The sequence below is a fragment of the Hyperoodon ampullatus genome (genome assembly GCF_949752795.1).
Source record: "Hyperoodon ampullatus genome assembly, chromosome: 4".
NCBI lineage: Eukaryota > Metazoa > Chordata > Mammalia > Artiodactyla > Ziphiidae > Hyperoodon > Hyperoodon ampullatus.
The window spans coordinates 159,705,797-159,727,617 of NC_136917.1; the positions used below are offsets into that span (position 1 = coordinate 159,705,797).

The following is a 21,821-nucleotide window of genomic DNA, read 5'->3' on the forward strand; positions in this document are numbered from 1 at the left end:
TTTAGCTTATAAACAAAGAAAACTCATTTTCTTCCAGACTGACAGCTGTGAAGTGATCAGATTACTAAAATGGGGCATGTTCTTCTATATTACACAGGGTTGCATCGATAACAATGTAATCTGAACTTTGCTGAGAGTTGCTACAGGAAACATTGAAGTTGAATAATATTTTTTAATTTCAGGTCCAACTTTAGAAAACAGGAACCATTATTCTTAACCTACTGCAAAATGGAAAGTATCTTGAAGACAGGTTACTTTAGATGATACAATAACAAGATTGCCAACTGATTACATGTTAAAGGATGTTATTCCTTTCGTGTGACAAGATTTCTCACATCTCCTTATCAATTCAGCCTTCATCAGTGTCAAGCCCCTGTGGAAGGATATTATGAGAGCGTTTTTTTTTTGGGGGGGGGGTTATAAACTCAAGTCAAAGAAAGTAAATCATCTTTAGGATTCTCTATATATAGTATCATGTCATCTGCAAACAGTGACAGCTTTACTTTTCTTTTCCGATTTGGATTCCTTTTATTTCTTCTTCTTCTCTGATTGCCGTGGCTAAAACTTCCAAAACTGTGTTGAATAAGAGTGGTGAGAGTGGACAACCTTGTCTTCCTCCTGATCTTAGTGGAAATGCTTTCAGTTTTTCACCATTGAGGACAATATTGGCTGTGGCTTTGTCATATATGGCCTTTATTATGTTGAGGAAAGTTATCTCTATGCCTACTTTCTACAGGGTTTTTATCATAAATGGGTGTTGAATTTTGTCGAAAGCTTTCTCTGCATCTATTGAGATGATCATATGGTTTTTCTCCTTCAACTTGTTAATATGGTTTATCACATTGATTGATTTGCATATATTGAAGAATCCTTACATTTCTGGAATAAACTCCACTTGATCACAGTGTATGATCCTTTTAATGTGCTGTTGGATTCTGTTTGCTGGTAATTTGTTGAGGATTTTTGCATCTATGCTCATTAGTGATATTGGCCTGTAGTTTTCTTTCTTTGTGACATCTTTGTCTGGTTTTGGTATCAGGGTGATGGTGGCCTCGTAGAATGAGTTTGGGAGTATTCCTCCCTCTACTATATTTTGGAAGAGTTTGAGAGAGATAGGTGTTAGCTCTTCGCTAAATGTTTGATAGAATTCGCCTGTGAAGCCATCTGGTCCTGGGCTTTTGTTTGTTGGAAGATTTTTAATAACCGTTTCAGTTTCAGTGCTTGTGATTGGTCTGTTCATATTTTCTATTTCTTCCTGGTTCAGTCTCAGCAGGTTGTGCATTTCTAATTATTTGTCCATTTCTTCCAGGTCGTCCATTTATTGGCATAGAGTTGATTGTAGTAATCTCTCATGATGCTTTGTATTTCTGCAGTGTCAATTGTTACTTCTTATTCATTTCTAATTCTATATGATACTATACATAGAGAATCCTAAAGATGCTACCAGAAAGCTACTAGAGCTAATCAATGAATTTGGTAAAGTAGCAGGATACAAAATTAATGCACAGAAATCTCTGGCATTCCTATACAATAATGATGAAAAATCTGAAAATGAAATTAAGAAAACATTCCCATTGGGCTTCCCTGGTGGTGCAGTGGTTGACAGTCTGCCTGCCAATGCAGGGGACATGGGTTCATGCCCTAGTCCGGGAAGATCCCACGTTCCGCAGAATGGCTAGGCCCGTGAGCCATGGTTGCTGAGCCTGCACGTCCAGAACCTGTGCTCCACAATGAGAGAGACCACAAGAGTGAGAGGCCCATGTACCGCAAAAAATAAAAAAAAAAAAGAAAAAAAGAAAAAAAAAGAAAACACTCCTATTTACCATTACAACATAAATAAAAAATATCTAGGAATAAACCTACTTAAGGAGACAAAAGACCTGGATGCAGAAAATTATAAAACACTGATGAAAGAAATTAAATATGATACAAATATATGGAGAGATATACCATGTTCTTTTTTGTTGTTGTTGTTGTTGGGGGGCGTTATGTGGGCCTCTTACTATTGTGGCCTCTCTGGTTGCATAGAACAGGCTCTGGATGGGCAGGCTCAGCGGCCATGGCTCATGGGTCCAGCCGTTCCATGGCCTGTGGGATCTTCCCGGACCGGGGCATGAACCCGTGTCCCCTGCATCAGCAGGCAGACTCTCAACCATTGCGTCACAAGGGAAGCCCTATACCATGTTCTTGGATTGGAAGAATCAACATTGTGAAAATGATTCTACTACCCAAAGCAATCGACAGATTCAATACAATTCTTATCAAACTACCACTGGCATTTTTCACAGAACTAGAACAAACAAATTTCACAATTTGTATGGAAACACAAAAGACCCCGAATAGCCAAAGCAATCTTGAGAACGAAAAATGGAGCTGGAGGAATCAGGCTTCCTGACTTCAGACTATACTACAAAGCTACACTAATCAAGACAGTATCGTACTGGCACAAAAACAGAAATATAGATCAATGGAACAGGATAGAAAACACAGAGATAAACCCACACACATATGGTCACCTTATCTTTGGTAAAGGAGGCAAGAATATACAGTGGAGAAAAGGCAGCCTCTTCAATAAGTGGTGCTGGGAAAACTGGACAGCTACATGTAAAAGTATGAGATTAGAACACTCCCTAACACCATACACAAAAATAAGCTGAAAATGGATTAAAGACCTAAATGTAAGGCCAGAAACTATCAAACTCTTAGAGGAAAACATAAGCAGAACACTCTATGACATAAATCACAGCAAGATCCTTTTGGACCCACCTCCTAGAGAAATGGAAGTAAAAACAAAAATAAACAAATGGGACCTAATGAAACTTCAAAGCTTTTGCACAGCAAAGGAAACCATAAACAAGACCAAAAGACAACCCTCAGAATGGGAGAAAATATTTGCAAATGAAGCAACTTACAAAAGATTAATCTCCAAAATTTACAAGCAGCTCATGCATCTGAATAACAAAAAAAACCAAACAGCCCAATCCAAAAATGGGCAGAAGACCTAAATAAACATTTCTCCAAAGAAGATATACAGATTGCCAACAAACACATGAAAGAATGCTCAACATCATTAATCATTAGAGAAATTCAAATCAAAACGACAATGAGATATCATCTCACACCAGTCCGATTGGCCATCATCAAAAAATCTAGAAACAATAAATGCTGGAGAGGGTGTGGAGAAAAGGAACACTCTTACACTGCTGGTGGGAATGTAAATTGATACAACCACTATGGAGAAGAGTATGGAGGTTCCTTAAAAAACTATGAATAAAACTACCATATGACCCAGCAATCCCACTACTGGGCATTTACCCTGAGAAAACCATAATTCAAAAAGAATCATGTACCAAAATATTCATTTCAGCTCTATTTACAATAGCCAGGAGATGGAAGCAACCTAAGTGTCCATCACCGGATGAATGGATAAAGAAGATTTGGCACATATATACAATGGAATACTACTCAGCCATAAAAAGAAATGCAACTGAGTTATTTGTAGTCATGTAGATGGACGTAGAGGCTGTCATATAGAGTGAAGTAAGTCAGAGAGAGAAAAACAAATACCGTATGCTAACACCTGTATATTGAATTTAAGAAATAAAAAATATCATGAAGAACATAGGGGCAAGACAGGAATAAAGACACAGACCTACTAGAGAATGGACTTGAGGATATGGAGAGGGGGAAGGGTAAGCTGTGACAAAGTGAGAGAGTGGCATGGACATAAATACACTACCAAATATAAAATAGATAGCTAGTGGGAAGCAGCTGCATAGCACAGAGAGATCAGCTCTGTTCTTTGTGACCACCTAGAGGGTGGGATATGGAACGTGAGAGGGAGGGAGACGCAAGAGGGAAGAGACATGGGAACATATGTATATGTATAACTAATTCCCCTTGCTATAAAGCAGAAATTATCACACCATTTTAAAGCAATTATACTCCAATAAAGATTTTTAAAAAATAAAAATAAATTAAAAGAAAGAAAGTAAGTCAGTTTCTGTGCACCATGGTCTAATGCTTTAGGAAAGCCCAATGGCATACATCTTTACCACTATTCTTTAGTTTCTGGATCGTGTGTCTCTTTGAATCAGATTTGCTTCATACCCCTATCTTTTCTCATTTAAATTGATTTTGCATGTTGAATTTTCTTTAATTAACATATATTTATTAGTAGAACAAACGGTACACAATATAACCAATTCCTTGTTTTGATCACACAGTTTCAAGTGATGTGTTCTGTTTTTGTCAGGTGTTATTTTCACTAAATGAGCCCCTAGATTTCTTGGTATGCTCTATAACTTGGATCTCTGTGGTGCTATTAATATCTTCTGCTATGTTTGCGCATGTGTGTCCACAGGTTGTTATGAGGTTTATACCTGAGCGATATGTTCTAGGTACCCTGTTAACACCGTATGCCTATGCAAGGCACAGGTTGTATTTCAGTTATGCTTATACTCTGTTCTAGAAAGTATGATGAAGTTTGTAATATTTCCATCACCACAATCACCTATCTTCTGAGATTTTCCTCATGTTAAAATGGAAGAATTGTCTCTGCTACTTTCAGTGGAAATCCTTATATTTGTGCTCTGGAACACAGTCTGTTCACATTCTCATGAATTTTCTCTTTTTAGATATTCCCCCCCCCCCTTTTTTTGTGCCTGCACCACATGGCATGTGGGATCTCATTTCCCTCATCCCCCCAGGGATCGAACCCCTACCCCCACGTTGGAAGTGTGGAATCTTAAACACTGGAATGCCAGGGAAGTCACATTTTTTTTCCTCCCTCTTTCAAAATTATTATTTTTTTCAGCAAAGACAGTGACTAATATTTCCCATATCAGAAAAAAAATAATTTGTGGAACCCACTTCTCTGATGACATAAGCCACCATTTTTCTCATCTTTACTTCAGGTACTGTTATCCGATAAAATCTCAGGACTCATGGGCTTCCTATATTCACATTCAATATACCCTTGAATCCACTACAGTAAAACTTCCATCCTTTCATATTTTATTGAAACTACTCTTTTCAAATTAGCCAATGATGTCCATCCTGTCAAATACAATTCAGCCTTTACTAACCTCACTCAACTTAATAAAATTTACCTCAGCTCTCCACTTAGAACACTCCTTTCTTTACTTCTATGCCTCCTCTCCCTCCCAGTTTTCCTTCTCCCTTGGGCTGTTCCTCTCCTTTTGCTGGTACCTTCTCCTATTCAGATGCTGGACTGCTTTAGACTCAAAAGTTTGGATGCTGTACGGCTCAATCTTTCCCTTCCTTTTCTCTTACAACTCTCTCTCAGATGAGATTGTTCCCATTACTTTACATTTAGGCTGATCTATCTCAAATTTATATTTCCTGTTCAGAAAGTACACTTGAACTCCACACCCATTTCTAATTTTCTTCTTTTTATTCCATATGTTTATTTAATTGACATCTAAGATATAACATGTCAAAATCATTGATTCCTCCCAAATGGAATCTTTCCCCTAACTTTTTATCCAGCTCCATGAATGGGCTTATTAATTACATGCTAGATCAAGTATACAGATACAAAACAAAAATTGAGTCATTTGTAATTTCTTCTTTTTACCAATGCCACCACAATGAAAAGCTTTATAGGTTATAGTCAATATATAGCACTATTTTATACACTTCTTTTTCTTCTAATGTTTCCACTTTTGTCCATGTTGACATCATTTCTTTTCAGAAATGTTTTTAACATTCTACAATCCAAGATTCAATGCAGCCACTGTTATTTTTCCAGAATCTAAATAGATCCATTATTTCCTTTGTTAAATATGTTTTCCCATCGATTTTATAAAAAAAAATTAAAACTCTTTACCATGTGCTATAGGACTTGCTCGTCCTATTCCCTAGCCATCCACTTCATTCATTCTGCCAGCTACACTGAAACACCTATCTGTTTTTAAACCAAGTCAAGGTTTTTCTTTAATTCGAATCTTTGCACTTTAGTTCCCTATATTCAAACCTTCTGCCCCTTGCACTTTTCATATAATAGTTCATCTTTTTTTCTTCAGGTGTAGATGAAATGTCACTTAAGCTAAGATTAATGATGAGGGAAGAAGTATTAGATGTTTGAGGAGAAAAAAAACACCTCATTAAATTGTTTTAGGAATAGTATGGAACATTTCTAGAACATATGATGATTGTTGACTATATTATTTATTCACATTTATGTTAATTAACTATTGCTGAATAATGTAAAACCCCAAAACTTAGGGTATAGGAAAAAGTCATGTATGACCATGGTGTATGTGTCTGTGAGTTAACTGAGGATCAGCTGAACTAGGCTGGCTTCTCTTTGCCAAGTCTGCTCATCTCCAGGGCATTCATTCCTACATTTGCTCATTTACTAGGTATCTCTACTCTAGGATGGGAAGCTGACAATTCTGCCCTGGGGGCTCATCTTTCTTCTGGGAACCAGTGGACTAGCCCTGGAATGTGCTTCTTATGGTAGTGGCAGGGCATAAGAAGAAACATTTAAAGTCTCATGAAATCTAGACCCAAATGTGGAACAGAACACCATCACTTGCAACTCATTCTATTGCCAAAGTAAGCTGGAGGCCAAACCTAATAGAAGAAAGACCTACAAAATTTCATGAACTAGTGAGGGAAGAAGATTTGTGGCTGAGGATGCAAACTACTTCCTGTTTATTTTCTCATTCTTTGACTAAACAAGGTGCTAGGTGATGGAGACACAATGGTCATTATTTAAAATGTTTTGTTTTCCATTTTGTATTTATCTTCAAGCCTCAGCTATGATGAAATTCTAAGATAAATTAATCTTTGACATCTGTTATCCTAAAAACATTGTACATATAGCAATGAGAAGTTTCATTAAAGGTTTAATTTTTTCCCCAATGTACTATGGTCTTCACAGAGGCAGTTTTTTTTAATCCTTCCCTTATTAATTACTATGTTTTTGCTATCTACTACCTACTATTCTATTCATGGAGTTTAGTGTTTTGTTTTTTAACTTTTTGAATTAGTAATTGAATTAAACCTTAATTAAGGACTGACAGAAAAATAATTGATATCATTTCTGTGCAAATATAAAACGGGTGGGCAAATCTTAAGGGCCAAATATGGGAAGCAAAATACACATTTCAATATTTGAGTATATTAGATTTAATACCTCCCTTGGTTCAGTTTTCTTTTCTTCATTATAGTATCAGGTAAAAGAGTATCCAATTTTTTTTAATTTTTCTCTAGATACTTCATTGACTACAATGCTGAAGATGACAGGTTTTTCAACATTGATGCCAACACTGGAACGATTAAGACTACCAAGGTTCTTGATAGAGAAGAAACTCCATGGTACAACATCACAGTTGCTGCCTCAGAAAATGGTAAATTTCTTTACATTATGTACCATAGGAAGTGTACCACTTATACACGAAGATTTATGCTGAGACTTTCTCTGGAGCAGGGCTTTCATGATTTCTATTTTTTACGCCATTATCTAACAGAGTGTACAGAATGTAATCGATACAATTACTCACTGTCAGATGCAGTGAATAAAGATTATACCTTTTTCTTTACTTTAATCCCCACAAAGTGGTGGAAAATTGGCATCACAGAACACTTAGTCTGCATCACTGAGTCAAAATATTTGGTTCTCTTCTTAATTGTGAGATTTGCTTTGTCATGTGCTTATGCCTTACTTAAGTAGAAGAAGAATGCTTCATATACGGTGGAGCAGTTTAGGAAAATAAGGAGAAGAAACGAAAATCTAACATTTTACTTGAATAATTTTATCAATATAACTCCCTTCCTCAAGCTTCAATTAACACTTAGAAATTTTATAGCAAAAGAATAGCTCTTGGAATTTCAACAGGCAGGTCTAAGTTCTTTTCAAGAGATGTACATGGTATACAACTGAGGAAAGCCATTGTTCCATCCTCATCCAGAACATTGCATTGTGCTAAATACCTAAGTTTTTTTTTTTAAAGCATAAATATCAACAATTATCTCTGAGTTCAAAAAGATGTACATAACTGTTTTCAAATGAAATTAGAATAAAGCTTTAGGAAAATGGACTACTGTCAAGAAAATGAAGTTTTTCTTTAAATGTTGAGAAATAAATGAAAGGTACAAATTGCCCCAAGTTTAGTATTACATATACTGTACTAAAATTTAGTATAGTATGCCCAGCTTACATATACATTTTAAAAGATTCCAACATACACATGAGTGAACTGTAAATGTTAAAATTTAGGAAAACTTCATGTTAGAAAATAAAGCTATGTAAAATGAATTTATGTTCTCTCTTTCTTTTGCCCTCAGAAGGTCTAAGAAAATTTTAAAATATTAAAACTTCATTTAGAAATAGTTTACATACCATACCATTCACCTTTTTAAGGTGTATAGTTTAATGAGTTTTAGTAAATTCAGAGCTGTGCATCAATCACCACAATTGATTTTAGAATATGTTCATTACTTCAAAAAGAAATCCTGTACCCCTTAGTCATCACCCTCAACTCCCCCTTCCACATGCCTCAACCCAAGAACCGACTAATCTGGTTTTTATTTCTATAGATGTCTTAGTCTGTTTAGGCTGCTATAACAAAATATCATAAACTGAGTGCTTTAAACAGCAAACATTTTTTTCTCACAGTTCTGGAGTCTGGAAATCCGAGATCAAAGGGCCAACAGATTTGGTGTCTGGTGAGAACCTACTTCCTGGTTCATAGATGGCTGTCTCCTAGTTGTGTACTCACATGGTAGTAAGAGCAAGGAATCTCTCCGGAGTCTCTTTTATAAGGGTACTAATCTCACTCATGAGTGGTCTACTCTGAATTCTGGGGAGACATAAACATTCAGTCTATAGCGATAGATTTGCCTTTTATTGGTATTTCATATAAAATAATCAATAACACATGGTCCTTTGTGACTGGCTTATTTCACTTAGCATGATATTTTCAAAGTTCATTTACATTGTAGCATGTGTCAGTATTTCCTTCTTATTGATAAAAAAAAATTTCCATTATATGGATATACCACATTTTATTTATCCATTTATCACTTGATAGATGTTTGTGTTGCTTCCACTTTTTGCCTAATTTGAAGAATGCTGTTAAGAGCATTAATATGAATGTTTCTGTGTAGTTGAGTTTTCATTTCTTTGGGATATATACCTAGGAGTGGGATTGTGGGGTCATAAAGAAACTATATTTAAAATTTTGATGAACGGCCAGATTGTTTTCCAAAGTGGCTAAATTTTACATTCACAACAATACAATATGGGGGTTCTAATTACTCTATATTATTACCAGTATTTATTATTACATACTGGCCATAACCATTCTAGTGGGTGTGGGCTGATAGCTCATTGTGGTTTATGCTCTTTTATAATGTCCTTTATCACAAATCGATAATTAAACTACTCCAGTCTTTTCTATTCCACCTGAATTTTTCATGTTTCATATCTGAAAAATCAACTCAAGTGGTTTCCATTTAGATATTTTTTCAGCACTGTATTTCCCTTTGAAAATAAGCATTTTCAAAGGGAAATACTGTGCTGAAAAGTTACTTTTAAATGAGTGTTATAAAGAATACATGAGTGGGTTCATTTGTTATCATTCTGGTTAATTTTCATTTTCAAAATAACGAGACTAGGTCTAGATTTGCATGTTCTTAGTCACCCAAGGACAATAAAATGGCTGTCAAATGATAAAGGCTCGTTTAAAATTAGTTTTAAAATAAAAGAATAAATGGATTGATATACTGAAGTAGATGTAATGGAGACACTGAAAAGTCTCCAAAAATATTGTGTAGTTCTTGAGAACAGGTTCCATGTACACAAGAAGAAAGGGAAGAATCCCTGGAGAGAATGATATTTGCTTGGCAGAAACAATAGGGACTTATTTTAAAATAACATCAAGTTCAACTCCAGAGGTATTTTGATCAGAAGCCATACCTCAGATCGCTTCTAAATCTCACCTCAGCCCAAATAGTATTTGTATCAAGTAGAAGCTAATTTATAAATATACATGAGTTCAAGTATATCATGAAAATTATATTATTTGCAATCATTACAAAAGGAAATGTTCATTTTTGCTAAAGTAATGGCTTAAATATGTACTTACTGCGTTCTTTTTCTTTTCTTTCCTTTTTTTTTTTTTTTTTTTTTTTTTTTTTTTACTATCTGCTAGTATTTCATATGGGAAATGAGTTAATACACATCTACTAAGTAAAACAGTACAGTAAAGAGTAACATCTTGAATTTTATAGATGGTAATAAAGAAGCCTTAGAGACTCCTCAATGAGCACTACTAAAATATAATTTAATCCTAATCATAAACAGGTATGTAGAAAGAATGAGCACTAGTTAAGATTTTATAGCCATATTGGGAGACTGTGTCTGGAAAAGCTCACATTCACTTACTGATTGCTTGGCCTAAGTGCCTATTAAACAGAGTTGGGAGCCCTTCCGTGAACAATTGTTTGTAAGCATTTACTTTAACATGAGCCATGTCATCAAAGTATTTTCTGTTTTGGATACTTTTTCAACAGGATCTTTTTAAAGGCTTTTTTTTTTTTTTTTTTTTTTTAGTGCAGTTTTAGGTTCATAGCAAAATTGAGAGGAATGGACAGAGACTTCCCATATATTCTCTGCACCTTCACATGCTTAGCTTTCTCTGCTATCAACATTCCTCCAACAGAGTGATACATTTGTTACAATTGATGAACCTACATTGACACATCATAATCAACCAAAGTTTATAGTTTAATTTAGGATTAACTCCTTATTCTATGGCTTTGGATAAATGTATAATGGCATAAACCCATCAATATAATATTATACAGAGTAATTTGAGTGCACTAAAAATCTTCTGTGCTGCACCTGTTCATGTCTCCCCATCCCTACCCCTGACAACCACTGATCTTCTTATTGGCTCCATAGTTTTACCTTTTCCAGAATGTCATGTAGTTGAAATCATATAGTATGTAGCCTTTCAGGTTGGCTTCTTTCACTTAGTAATATGGATTGAAGGTTCCTCCATGTTTTTTATGTCTTGATAACTCATTTCTTTTTGTACTCAATAATATTCCATTGTCAGCATGTACCAGAGTTTATCGATTCATCGTCTGAAGATGAATTCATCTTGGTTGTTTCCAAGTTTTGGCAATGACGAAATAAAGCTGCTATAAACATCCATGTGTAGGTTTTTGTGTGGCCAGAAATTTTCAACTCCTTTGGTAAATACAAAATGTGCACTCCTTAGATCATATGGCAAGAGTATATTTAGTTTTATAAGAAATTGACAAAATATCTTATGAAACAGCTGTGCCATTTTGAATAGCCACCAGATATGAATGATTAAGAGTTCCCATTGTTCCACATCCTAAACAGCATTTGGTATTGTCAGTCTTCCCTGGATTTGGGCCACTCATAGATATGTAGTAGTATCTTGCTTTAATTTGCACTTTCCTGATGAGGTATATGTGAAGCATGTTTTCGTATACTTATTTGCCATGTGTATGTTTTCTTTGGTGAAGTATCTATTAAGGTATTTGGCCCATTTTTTAATCAGGTTGTTTGTTTTCTTAACATTTAATTTTGACTCCTTTGCATGTTTTGTGTAACTAATTTATTAGATGTGTCTTTTGCAAATATTTTCTCCCAGTATGTGTCTTATCTTCTCATTCTATTGACATTGTCTTTCAAGAGCAGAAATGGGATTTTCTAAAATCTTAATGTAACAGTTTTGAGGAGACTGTTGTTCTATGGAATTAAAATTAGAAGTTAATGTTTTAAAATACTAGTTTAGCCTACCTAGGGCTTAAGAGAAGAGAAATTTTCCTTCTCTGGGCAGATGAAGCAATGCACCAGGATTTAAGAGAAAATAAGAGCAAAGCACCTCTGTGCAAAAGAAAACAAAAACAAAATATTGGTCTTTCCTTCAGGTGAACAGGCCTCCTTCTAGAGGACCAATGTGAAAGCTGAGGGTGTCACAGCTGAAGTGGGCATCCTTTGTGCATTCAGATGGGGCTCAGATTCAATGCAGCTGTTAATTACATGATGTTTGGCTCTGCTTTTTTCATCCTATGGTTCTAGGTCAAAGTGATTATTCAGCTGCCCAGTCTTGCAGGAAAGGCAGGAAACGTGGGTCTGGTCTGTGATATCTTTTACTGCTGCAGCTAAACATAACTATCAGCTATTTGCACTTGTATGGTGTGCTTTACAGCCATGTCATCCTAACAAAAATTTTTTGTGAAATAGAGAAGACAGATATTTTCTCATTTTATAAGAGAAAGGAAAGTGAGACTCACAAAAAATATGAATCTAAATATTTTGGTTCCTAGATCTGTGCTTATTCTAATATGACCCTCTGTGGCAGCTGATGTCCATTGAACCCAAGTACTGGTCAAGTATTTTAACTGATTGAGGTTTATTCTATTATTTTAAAAATTCATTCTGATACATAAGATTATTTTCACAATTTTAAAGAATACACTAATAATCAGATAAATTCAACATGTGTCTTTTGTCAGGGAAATAGAAAGTGGTGTCTTATTATCACATATAAGAGTTCTGGTGGAAGGGTACTTTCTCAGTAAATACCTGTGGAACATTTATGTTACATGTAACAATGTAATCCATAATGGAGCTATTTGGTAACTTCTATTACTTTTCTATTAATGTGTAACAAATAATCATATGATTTATTTAGGTCAGAAGTCCAAGAGTGTTCAACTGAGTTCTCTGCTTTAAATCTGGAAAGACTGAAATCATGTGTCAGCTGGGCTGGGCTCTTATCTGAAGGCTCCAGGGAAGAATCTGATTTCCCGCTCATTTTCCTTGTTGGCAGAATCCACTTTCTTGAGGATGTAGGTGTGAGGGCTCCATTCTTTTTCTGGTTGTTAGCTGAGGCAGTTTCCTCCCCTTAGAAGCTGCCTGCATTCCTTTACCTTCTTCAAACAAGCAACAGTGTGTCAAATCCTTCTTATGCTTGAATCTGTTCAATTTTCTCTTCTGCTACCATCTGGAGAAAGTCTCTACTTTCAGTGGTTTTCACCCAACTGTGTCAGGCCCACCCAAATAATCTTTGTGTTTTAAGGTCACCTGACTTGGAACATTAATTACAACTGCAAAATTCCTTCAAAAGAGTACACAGATTAGTGTTTAGTTGAATAACCAAGGGACAGAAATCATGTGTTTAGAATTCTACCTACCATAACCCTAAAATATCTGTAAAATTTGGGGGTATTATTTTTTATAGGATAATAAATATTCTTTCAAACTTATATGTCATCACTTACTTTTCCTTTTATATGACTCCTTAGTAAAATAATAGCACTAGTAATCACTCAATAAGTGGTTCTTAATATATTTTTCAAGTGACTAGCTCTCATCTCTCTTAATTTCCATGTTAATGTCTCAGCTCAGATAATGTATAGTTTTATTCGAAGTGCTTTTCAGAAACTGCCAATGTGTTCATCACTTCCCAATAGCTAAACCAAAGAGTAATTTTCATTTCTTATCTCCCCTGGTTCTTTTGTGATGTTTGACTATATTAATTATCATCTTTCCTCTTGGAATGTTCCACTTCCTTGGCTACCATTCCAGTACTTTGATATGGTATACTTTATAATCTTGGTCCTAAAGTATACCTTAACTAACTCACTCAGAATACATTAATAAATTATATTTGCTAGGTAGTGTAGTATTTTAGGCACTAATGATATTCAGGGTATTATTTTGTCTTTGAGGAATTTGAGTCTAATGAAAAAGACAAGTTAAGCAAATAATTGCATTATGGATAATTACTGTGATGATTTCTTTTTTTTAATTCTTAAATTTAATTCTTTTTTTATACATCAGGTTCTTATTAGTTATCCACTTTATACATATTAGTGTATATATGTCAATCACAGTCTCCCAATTCATTCCACCACCACTCCCCCACGCCCCATGTTGCTTTCCCTCCTTGGTGTCCATATGTTTGTTCTCTACATCTGTGTATCAATTTCTGCCCTGCAAACCGGTTCATCTGTACCATTTTTCTAGGTTCCACATATATGCGTTAATATACGATATTTGTTTTTCTCTTTCTGACTTACTTCGCTCTGTATGACAGCTTCTAGATTCATCCACATCTCTGCAAATGACCCAATTTCGTTACTTTTTATGACTGAGTAATATTCCATTACATATATGTACCACATCTTCTTTATCCATTTGTCTGTCGATGGGCATTTAGTTTGCTTCTGTGACCTGGCTATTGTAAATAGTGCTGTAATGAGCACTGGGGTGCATGTGTCTTTTTGAATTACGGTTTTCTCTGGGTATATGCCCAGTAGTGGGATTGCTGGATCATATGGTAATTCTATTTTTAGTTTTTTTAGGGAAGCTCCATACTGTTCTCCATAGTGGCTGTATCAATTTACATTCCCACCAACAGTGCAAGAGGGTTACCTTTTCTCCACACCCTCTCCAGCATTTGTTGTTTGTAGATTTTCTGATGAGGCCCATTCTAAGTGGTGTGAGGTAATACCTCATTGTAGTTTTGATTTGCATTCCTCTAATAATTAGTGATGTTGAGCATAGTTTCATGTGCCTCTTGGCCATCTGTATGTCTTCTTTGTAGAAATGTCTATTTAGGTCTTTGACCTATTTTTGGATTGGGTTGTTAATTGTCTTGATATTGAGCTGCATGAGTTGATTGTATGTTTTGGAGGTTAATTCTTTGTCTGTTGATTCGTTTGCAAATTTTTTCTCCCATTCTGAGGACTGTCTTTTCATCTTGTTTATAGTTTCATTTGCTTTGCAAAAGCTTTTAAGTTTCATTAGGTCCCATTTGTTTATTTTTGGTTCTATTTCCATTACTCTAGGAGGTGGATCAAAAAAGATCTTGCTGTGATTTATGTCAAAGAGTGTTTTTCCTGTGTTTTCCTCTAAGAGTTTTATAGTATCAGGTCTTACATTTAGGTCTCTAATACATTTTGAGTTTATTTTTGCATATGGTGTTAGGGAGTGTTCTAATTTCATTCCTTTACATGTAGCTGTCCAGTTTTCCCAGCACCACTTATTGAAGAGACTGTCTTTTCTCCATTGTATATCCTTGCCTCCTTTGTCATAGATTAGTTGACCCTATGTGCATGGATTTATCTCTGGGCTTTCTATCTTGTTCCATTGATCTATATTTCTGTTTTTGTGCCAGTACCATATAGTCTTGATGACTGTAGCTTTGTAGTATAGTCTGAAGTCAGGGAGTCTGATTCCTCCAGCTCTGTTTTTTTCCCTCAAGACTGCTTTGGCTATTCAGGGTCTTTTGTGTCTCCACACAAATTTTAAGACTTTTTCTTTTAGTTCTGTAAAAAATGCCATTGGAAATTTGATAGGGATTTCATTGAATCTGTAGATTGCTTTGGGTAGTATAGTCATATTCACAATATTGATTCTTCCAACCCAAGACCATGGTATATCTCTACATCTGTTTGTATCATCTTTAATTTCTTTCATCAGTGTCTTAGAGATTTCTGCATATAGGTCTCTTGTCTCCATAGATAATTTTATTCCTAAATATTTTATTATTTATGTTGTTATGGTAAATGGGAGTGTTTCCTTAAATTCCCTTTCAGATTTTTCATCATTAGTGTATAGGAATGCAAGAAATTTTGGTGCATTAATTTTGTGTCCTGCAACTTTACCAAATTCATTGATTAGCTCTAGTGGTTTTCTGGTGGCATTTTAGGATTCTCTATGTGTAGTATCATGTCATCTGCAAACAGTGAGAGTTTTACTTCTTTTCCAATTTGTATTCCTTTTACTTCTTTTTCTTTTCTGATTGCCATGGCTAGGACTTCCAAAAATATGTTGAATAATAGTGGTGAGAGTGGACAGCCTTGTGTTGCTCCTGATCTTAGAGGAAATGCTTTCAGGTTTTTACCATTGAGAATGATGTTTGCTGTGGGTTTGTCATATATTGCCTTTATTATGTTGAAGTAGGTTCCCTCTATGCCCACTTTCTGGAGAGTTTTTGTCATAAATGTGTGTTGAATTTTGTCAAAAGATTTTTCTGCATCTACTGAAATGATCATATGGTTTTTATTATTGAATTTGTTAATATGGTGTATCACATTGATTGATTTGCATATATTGAAGAATCTTTCCATCCCTGGGATAAATCCCACTTGATCATGGTGTATGATCCTTTTAATGTGTTGTTGGCTTCTGTTTGATAGTATTTCATTGAGGATTTTTACATCTCTATTCATCAGTGATATTGGTCTGTAATTTTCTTTTTCTGTAGAATCTTTGTCTTGTTTTGGTATCAGGGTGATGGTGGCCTCATAGAATGAGTATGGGACTGTTCCTTCCTCTGCAATTTTTTAGAAGAGTTTGAGAATAATGGGTGTTAACTCTTCTCTAAATGTTTGATAGAATTCACATGAAGCCATCTGGTCCTGGACTTTTGTTTTTTCGAAGATTTTTAATCACAGTTTCAATTTCATTACTTGTGATTGGTCTGTTCATATTTTCTATTTCTTCCTTCAGTCTTGGAAGTCTCTGCATTTCTAAGAATTTGTCCATGTCTTCCATATTGTCCATTTTATTGGCATAGAGTTGCATGAGGTAGCCTCTTAGGATGCTTTGTATTTCTGTGGTGTCTGTTGTAACTTCTTTTTCATTTCTAATTTTATTGATATGAGTCCTCTCCCTCTTTTTTTGATGAGTCTGGCTAATGGTTTATCAATTTTGTTTATCTTCTCAAAGAACCAGCTTTTAGTTTTATTGATCTTTGCTATTGTTTTCTTTGTTTCTATTTCATTTATTTCTACTCTGATCTTTATGATTTATTTCCTTCTGCTAACTTTGGGTTTTGTTTGTTCTTTCTCTAGTTCCTTTAGATATAAGGTTAGATGGTTTATTTGAGATTTTTCTTGTTTCTTGAGGTAGGCTTGTATTGCTATAAACTTCCCTGTTAGAACTGCTTTTGCTGCATCCCATAGGTTTTGGATCATCGTGTTTTCATTGTCATTTGTCTCTAGGTATTTTTTGATTTCCTCTTTGCTTTCTTCAGTGATCTCTTGCTTATTTAGTAATGTATTGTTTAGCATCCATGTGTTTGTGTTTTTTATGCTTTTTTTCCCCTGTAATTGATTTCAAATCTCAAAGCTTTGTGGTCAGAAAAGATGCTTGATATGGTTTCAATTTTCTTAAATTTACTGAGGCTTAATTTGTGACCCAAGATGTGATCTATCCTGGAGAATGTTCCATGTGCACTTGAGAAGAAAGTGTAATCTGCTGTATTTGGATGGAATGTCCTATAAATATCAATTAAATCTATCTGGTCTATTGTGTCAATTAAAACTTGTGTTTCCTTATTAATTTTCTGTTAGGGTGATCTGTCCCTTGGTGTAAGTGAGGTGTTATAATCCCCCACTATTATTGTGTTACTCTCAATTTCCTCTTTTAGAGGTGTTAGCAGTTGCCTTATGTATTGAGGTGATCCTACGTTGGGTGCATATATATTTATAATTGTTATATCTTCTTCTTGGATTGATCCCATGATCATTATGTAGTGTCCTTCCTTGTCTCTTGGAACATTTAATCCATTCACATTGAAGGTACTTATCGATATGTATGTCCCTATTACCATTTTCTTAATTGTTGTGGGTTTGTTTTTGTAGTTCTTTTTCTTCTCTTGTGTTTCCCTTAGAGAAGTTCCTTTAGCATTTGTTGTAGAGCTGGTTTGGTGTTGCTGAATTCTCTTACCTTTTGCTTGTCTGTAAAGCTTTTGATTTTTCCATCAAATCTGAATAAGATCATTGACAGGTAGTGTAATCTTGGTTGTAGGTGCTTCCCTTTCATCACTTTAAATATGTCATGCCATTCCCTTCTGGCTTGTAGGGTTTCTGCTGAGAAATCAGCTGTTAACCTTATGGGAGTTCCCATGTATGTTATTTGTCATTTTTCCCTGGCTGCTTTCAATAATTTTTCTTTGTCTTTAATTTTTGCCAGTTTGATTACTATGTGTCTTGGTGTGTTTCTCCTTAGGTTTATCCTGCCTGCGACTCTCTGTACTTCCTGGACTTGGGTGACTATTTCCTTTCCCATGTTAGGGAAGTTTTCAACTATAATCTCTTCAAATATTTTCTCAGGTCATTCCTCTTTCTTCTCCTTCTGGGGCCCGTATAACGTGAATGTTGTTGTGTTTAATGTTTTCCCAGAGGTCTCCTAGGCTGTCTTCATTTATTTTCATTCTTTTTTCTTTATTCTATTCCACAGCAGTAAATCCCACCATTCTGTCTTCCAGGTCACTCATCCGTTCTCTGCCTCAGGTATTCTGTTATTGATTCCTTCTAGTGTATTTTTCATTACAGTTGTTTTATTGTTCATCTCTGATTTTTTGCTCTTTAATTATTCTAGGTCTTTGTTAAACATTTCTTGCATCTTCCCGATCTTTGCCTCCATCTTTTTTCCGAGGTCTTGGATCATCTTCACTATCATTATTCTGAATTTTTTTCCTGGAAAGTTGCCTATCTCCACTTCATTTTGTTGTTTTTCTGGGGTTTTGTCTTGTTCCTTCATCTTGTACATAGTCCTCTGCCTTTTTACTTTATGTGTCTTTCTCTGAATGTGGTTTTCATTCTACAGGCTGCAGGATTGGAGTTCTTCTTGCTTCTGCTGTCTGCCCTCTGGTGGATGAGGCTATCTACGAGGCTTGTGGAATTTTCCTGATGGGAGGGACTTGTGGTGGGTAGAGCTGGGTGTTGCTCTGGTGGGCAGAGCTCAGTAAAACTTTAATCCGCTTGTTTGCTGATGGATGGGGTTGGGCTCCCTCCATGTAGGTTGTTTGGCCTGAGATGACCCAACACTGGAGCCTACCTGGCTCTTTGGTGGGGCTAATGGAGGACTCTGGGAAGGCTCACACCAAGGAGTACTTCCCAGAATTTCTGCTGCCAGTGTCATTTTCCTCACAGTGAGACAAAGCTACACCTCGCCTCTGCAGGAGACTGTCCAACACTAGCAAGTAGGTCTGGTTCAGTCTCCTGTGGGGTCACTGCTCCTTCCCTTGGGTCCCAATGTGCACACTATTTTGTGTGTGCCCTCCAGGAATGGAGTCTCTGTTTCCCCCAGTCCTGTTGAAGTCCTATAATCAAATCCCTGTAGCCTTCAAAGTCTGATTCTCTAGGAATTCCTCCTCCCATTGCCAGCCCCCCATGTTGGAAAGCCTGACATGGGGCTCAGAACCTTCACTCCAGTGCATGGACTTCTGTGGTATAAGCGTTCTCCAGTTTGTAAGTCACAGATGCAGCAGTTATGGGATTTGATTTTATTTGTGATTGTGCCCCTCCTACCATCTCATTGTGGCTTCTCCTTTGTCTATTGATGTTGGATATCTTATTTGGTGAGTTCCAGTATCTTCCTGTCGATGATTGTTCAGCAGTTAGTTGTGATTGCAATGCTCTCGCCAGAGGGGGTTTTAGTGATAAATTTTTTAGGGACTAGAGAAACATGAAAACATGGTGACTTAATCTCTCTAAGAGGACCAGTGAAGATTTCATAACGTGGATAATTCATGGATTCAGCCTTGAGATGAGTAAAGATTAGCCTGCATTCTGCTGTCAACTGTACCTGTATTATTCAGGGTGCTACAGAGAAACAGAACCAGTAGGATTCAGAATCAATAAGGTGATTCATTTTGAGGAATTGGCTTATGTTGGCTCCTGCAGTTTTGGAGGCTGGCAAGTCTAAAATCCTCAGATCCCATCTCCTAGGGTACATCTTAAGGCCAGAACTAGGGAGAGCCATTGCCTCAGAGGCCATCAGGCAAGAGAATTCTCTCTTATTTGAAGGAGGATCAGCCTTTGGTTCTATACAGTTCTTCAACTGACTGGATAATGCTCACTCACATAATGGAGAACAATCTGCTTTACTCAGTCTCCCAATTTAAATGTGAATCTTATCTAGAGACAGGCTCACAAAGGCACACAGAATAATGTTGTACCAAATATCTGTGACCCCCATGAATTAGAAACTGGTTGTGGCCCAGTGTCCTGGGTTTTATCAGGCCCTGCACATGATTCTCATTCATTCTAACGTTTGAAAAAACACTGACCTTTGTGATTCTAATGTAAATTAAGTTTAAGAAACATTGTTTTTAATAATAATTTGATTTATGTCATAGTTCATGTAGTGTTACTCTCATGGGCATGCACATATGTGCATGCACACACGTGCATGCACACACACACAGTCACTCACACACATACACATGTCCTGTTTGCCTGAGAAATAAACTTCATATGCGACATATGTGGTTTTTCTTTATAATATTTTGCCCTCTGTTCTCAGCTTAATCCTGTGAAAAATATATATCACGCTTTTAGTCACAGACCTTCAAACAGGTCACATTCTTTAAATAAGTTTATAATCCTTTCATCTCTCAAAGCCCTCTTCTCATTTTCTTCTGCTTTATAAACAGCTATTTTCGTTCAAGAACTTTTTCAAATGTCACAACATCTGTGAAATTTTTCTCAACTTCTCAGGCAAACTTTACAGCTCCTTCCCTTCTGTACTCTAACTTTATGTGGGCCTTAGAATAATGCCCATCACTTACTAGTCTTGAATATAGCACTTATCACATTTTATTGTGGTATTTTTCACCTTTACTACATTGTGAACATCTCAAGTCTAAGAATCAGGTCTATTTTTTCTGTGTTTATCAGAGTATTCCCAAATTCTTCATAAGATTTTGGACAGGGCTGGGTTAATAAAATTATGTTGAATTCATGAATATTATTTGCCCTCATTTCTCCACCCACCTTAATTACCCAACAACTTCATCATTCACTACACATTGCAATGATCACTGTATATTTCCCATTTTACCTAAAATATTCGATTTCTCCTTGTTCTAGGCACTAAATGTGAGAATGTATTCTATCTGATCAATACACCAAAATGGGACTCTCTTTAATTAATTGCTTGCATGACAGTTGTAGGAGTCAAAGTCGAAAAGATGCTTGTTTATTCATACTTCTAATGAGTCCAAAAGGTACTGCTGTCTCTAGAGTTCACAGTTTAAGCAACAATAACAACAACTGCATGTTTGTGCACTGATACGAAGATTTGCCTCAGCTCCCTGCTTCATTTTTTTCTCTCAGATTATATGCATAATTCAAGTCCAGAAACCAATGCATACATGATTTTTATTCATCGAATCTTTCTCTTTTTTCTCCCTCAATTTTCATGCAAACATATTCAAAGATTAGGATCCACAAATTTAGTCCAATTGTTAACTGCAGGCAATGGAAATTAAATTTAGATTTTCTGAACTCATTCCTTGTTGACTTTTAATATGAAATTAATTTTTGTTAACAGCTGCAGCTAGCAATATAAACCCTGTTACTGAAGAGTGAGTGGTTTTAAGTCCCTTTGGCTTCTACACATTCTTTTGTTACTGTCATTGTGCTTATTTTGATATATAAAGTTTGTCTTCCACAGTGTGTTCATATTAGCAATTTCCCTATCACACAAACGTTCCCAATGGGCCTTTCTTCCTTGGCACACAAAGGGAATAACACACAAAGAAACTGGCATTGCTTTAACCAATGATCAAAAGTAATACAATAAAATACTTTTCTGAAATTTTTATTTATACATGCATGGGCCAATGTATTAGTTACCTATAGCCATATGACAGATTACTCCAAAATATCAAAAACATAATTCAATTTGGTCTAAGATTTAAAATAAATTTATTGGTTCATTTACCTGCAAATTTCAAAGGTGAATCGGGCTTCAGGCTTACTTAGATCAGGTATCTATCTCCATT

General features: G+C 35.8%; 1 protein-coding gene across 1 annotated transcript in view; it reads left to right on the forward strand.

Moving 5' to 3' along the window:
• The window catches only part of CDH18 (cadherin 18), a gene marked incomplete at both ends in the record, with an annotated part of 338,110 nt that overhangs the window by 260,339 nt on the left and 55,950 nt on the right, over positions 1 to 21,821 (forward strand). Inside the window, one exon of the mRNA XM_079703309.1 lies at positions 7,243 to 7,379. Coding sequence (XP_079559435.1) covers positions 7,243 to 7,379 — 137 coding nt within the window. The remainder of the gene's footprint in view (positions 1 to 7,242; positions 7,380 to 21,821) is intronic.